We start from the raw sequence: 2,739 nt of genomic DNA on the forward strand, positions 1-2,739 counted from the left end.
AGTTCAGATTCTTCTGCACTAGTTGGACACGGGAAAACCTATAAATTTGGATTATATGGAATGGAACTAGTTCACTGTATTAAGTGTATATGTTTGCTGTTGTTCATTACTTTGTTTCATATCTCTGTGTCCATCACATCCTAACTGCTCATCTCAGCTGTACAGAAATCGAATTACTTTTACAGATCGTTTCATTATATTGTAACATTTTTATTAATTAATCAAGAGTGTTGCATATGCTTAAGTATTATATAAAATTGTTTAATATTATAATTGATCTGCATCTTATTATAACAAGCTATTAAAATAGTTCTAGTAGACTAACCTTTGATTTAACGTTTTTAATGTTTAATGTCTTCAATAAATTTTTTAATCCGATCTTTGAATATATTGAATTCATTTCTCTGATCCTTTCTTTATCTTATAACTCATCTCTGGCGAATGTATAGCGGTGTTTGGAGGGTCTCAGATCCTTGAACTTAGAGATGGGCGGCAGTGTGAAAAGAATATCGTCATCTCCATATTCTTGTTCTTCAGGTTGCGATGCCGACTCGACGAAGTCTCCGAAATGGTAGTTCCAGTGCAGATCACCCGAGGAGAGGCTGCCTACGAACTGCTTCAGCATGCCCGGCTTATGCAGATCGTCGTAGTTGCGAAAGGGATACATGTGCATGAATGTGTCTATGGCTATGAAAGGGAGATCGGCCTCTGTTTTTTTCATATGGGAGAGGGGACTGGCAAATAGATTTCCATCGGCAGTCAAAAAGTTTACATATTCCAATTCATCTATCAGTTCGGCGTTGATCACTTTCTCGAAATCCTTTCTTGATGTTGTATCTTGAGGGTGATGGAAGAGTATAACCAAGGGTTTGCCCTCCTCCGTGATTTCCTCGGCGTTGTAGAATGTCAGTGTGCGCACAATGGGAATACACGTCTCGTGGAACCAGTTCAACAGATCCTCTTGGCTGGACATGTTGCCGGTAAACACGCTAAGCGACTCCGTATGATTCATATTCTGCCGAAATGTCAGGGAATTTTGCGCATGGCTTGCATTGAAATTAACATGGAAATGACAATGATCCTTCAGATTGCTCGCAGCCTTGCGATAGGCGTCGTACTCGACACTGGATTTGTCCTGGTAGTGCCCAATGACCAAATACTTATGGCTACTTAGATCATAGAGGTCTTTCAGAGAGACGAACTGCTGGATGGGATCCTGTATCTCCTCAATCGCAAACACCATGATGGCCTCCAGGGAGCGTTGCCCTCGATACTCATTTTTGCTAACGTGCTGGAACCGCACGATCTTTATGGTGGGATACTTGCCAATATCATAATAATTCTCCATTTCGGGCTCCTCGTCGCAATTGACCTTGCCCAACGCCAACTGGCCCGAGCCTCCAAGTCGACTGTGCAGTTGATCTGCGGCTGCATCAAAGATGGGCAATAGCTGCATGCTGTAGTGGCATCTATTCGAGTAGAAGAGCAGCAGAACGAGTCCGTTCGAGTCAACTAGTTCACTCACATTATGCATGCCTACTTGATAGGATTCTCCAGTTGTAGAGCAAAAGAGTTGACAGAGCACCAAAGCCAGAGCCAGAGCCACACAGTTGCTAAATTTTCGATTCATTTTCAACGAAAACTCTCTAAAGTCTGAAAATCATTTAGCAATGTTGACGATTTTATCTCAAATGTTCATTAGTTGCGGCTATAAACTAGTTCGTTCCGCATGCGCATCTAAAATGTTCCCGTTACGCTTCGAGCCAAACATGTTGCTGATCTCAGATTTCATAGTGGTCTCTTTGAGTTGAGGAATTGAACTTAGAGATCAATAGCAAATTGAACCACTTAATGATTTAACTACTTGAGAATTATAAGAAAAAACTAGTTTACTTGCTTTTAGGGTAGCTGACTTAGCTTCTATTCATGCATTTATATTTTTAACGATTATTATTTTAAGATAAGGGTAATAAAGTCAATAGGAAGCTAAAAGAATCGCATCTAATGAAATAATTGTGTCTAGCTATTTACAAGCATTTAATGCCAATACTATTCCAATAACAATTTCTAAACGCAATTAAAATATGCCATAATTACGACTTGTAGAAATGGCTGGAGACGTTGGCTGCCCCCTTTACAGGGCTGAGATGGCTGTAGTGGAGCTAGAACCAGAACCAGAACCAGTTCCCGGCACAAGTTGCAATGTTAATGACATAATCTTAAAAAGTATTTCATGAATAGCCATTATAGGGGACAGAAAGAGAGAGAGAGAGAGAGAGAGGCAGAGACGGAGGACAGAAAGAAAGAAAGAGAGAGCGAGGGACATCAAGTTGACAGATTTGAAATTCAAAGTAGAAATCATGAGATTCTGAAGCTTCTAGTGTTGATGTTCATTAAGATCGTGTTTCATATCATTTATTCATTCATTCAGTTGGACTTCAGTTGGAGAACGAAAGACTTCGTAAATAGCATCAGATGTAAAACTATTTAGACCGAATATAAAACAGTTGCTTCCCCTTTTTGTGCTCTGGGATATCTAATCAGCTTGTAAAATCAGAGGCACGCCTCTGGCTCTGTCTCTCAGTGCCAAAAACTACATTTTCAATTACGAAGCCAAGCTGGTTGGGAGCACAGAAATCCACCTTCGATATCCTGGAGCTGGCAGCGCAATTTAAACACAGCATGTGGTTGGCATATCAAATTTCGGTATCGAAAAGAAATAACTCAGCGCTCAAATGG

General features: G+C 40.4%; 1 protein-coding gene across 1 annotated transcript; it reads right to left on the bottom strand.

The window, feature by feature from the left end:
- Positions 1–421: 421 nt before the first annotated feature.
- LOC111603426 (endoplasmic reticulum resident protein 44) lies at positions 422–1,630 on the bottom strand. The gene has a single exon (XM_023321010.2). It carries the CDS (start codon positions 1,628–1,630, stop codon positions 422–424), a length of 1,209 nt encoding a protein of 402 aa, XP_023176778.2.
- Positions 1,631–2,739: the final 1,109 nt, after the last annotated feature.

This window comes from Drosophila hydei, unplaced genomic scaffold (genome assembly GCF_003285905.1).
Source record: "Drosophila hydei strain 15085-1641.00,03,60 unplaced genomic scaffold, DhydRS2 tig00008147-arrow-arrow-pilon, whole genome shotgun sequence".
In the NCBI taxonomy this organism is placed as follows: Eukaryota; Metazoa; Arthropoda; class Insecta; order Diptera; family Drosophilidae; genus Drosophila; species Drosophila hydei.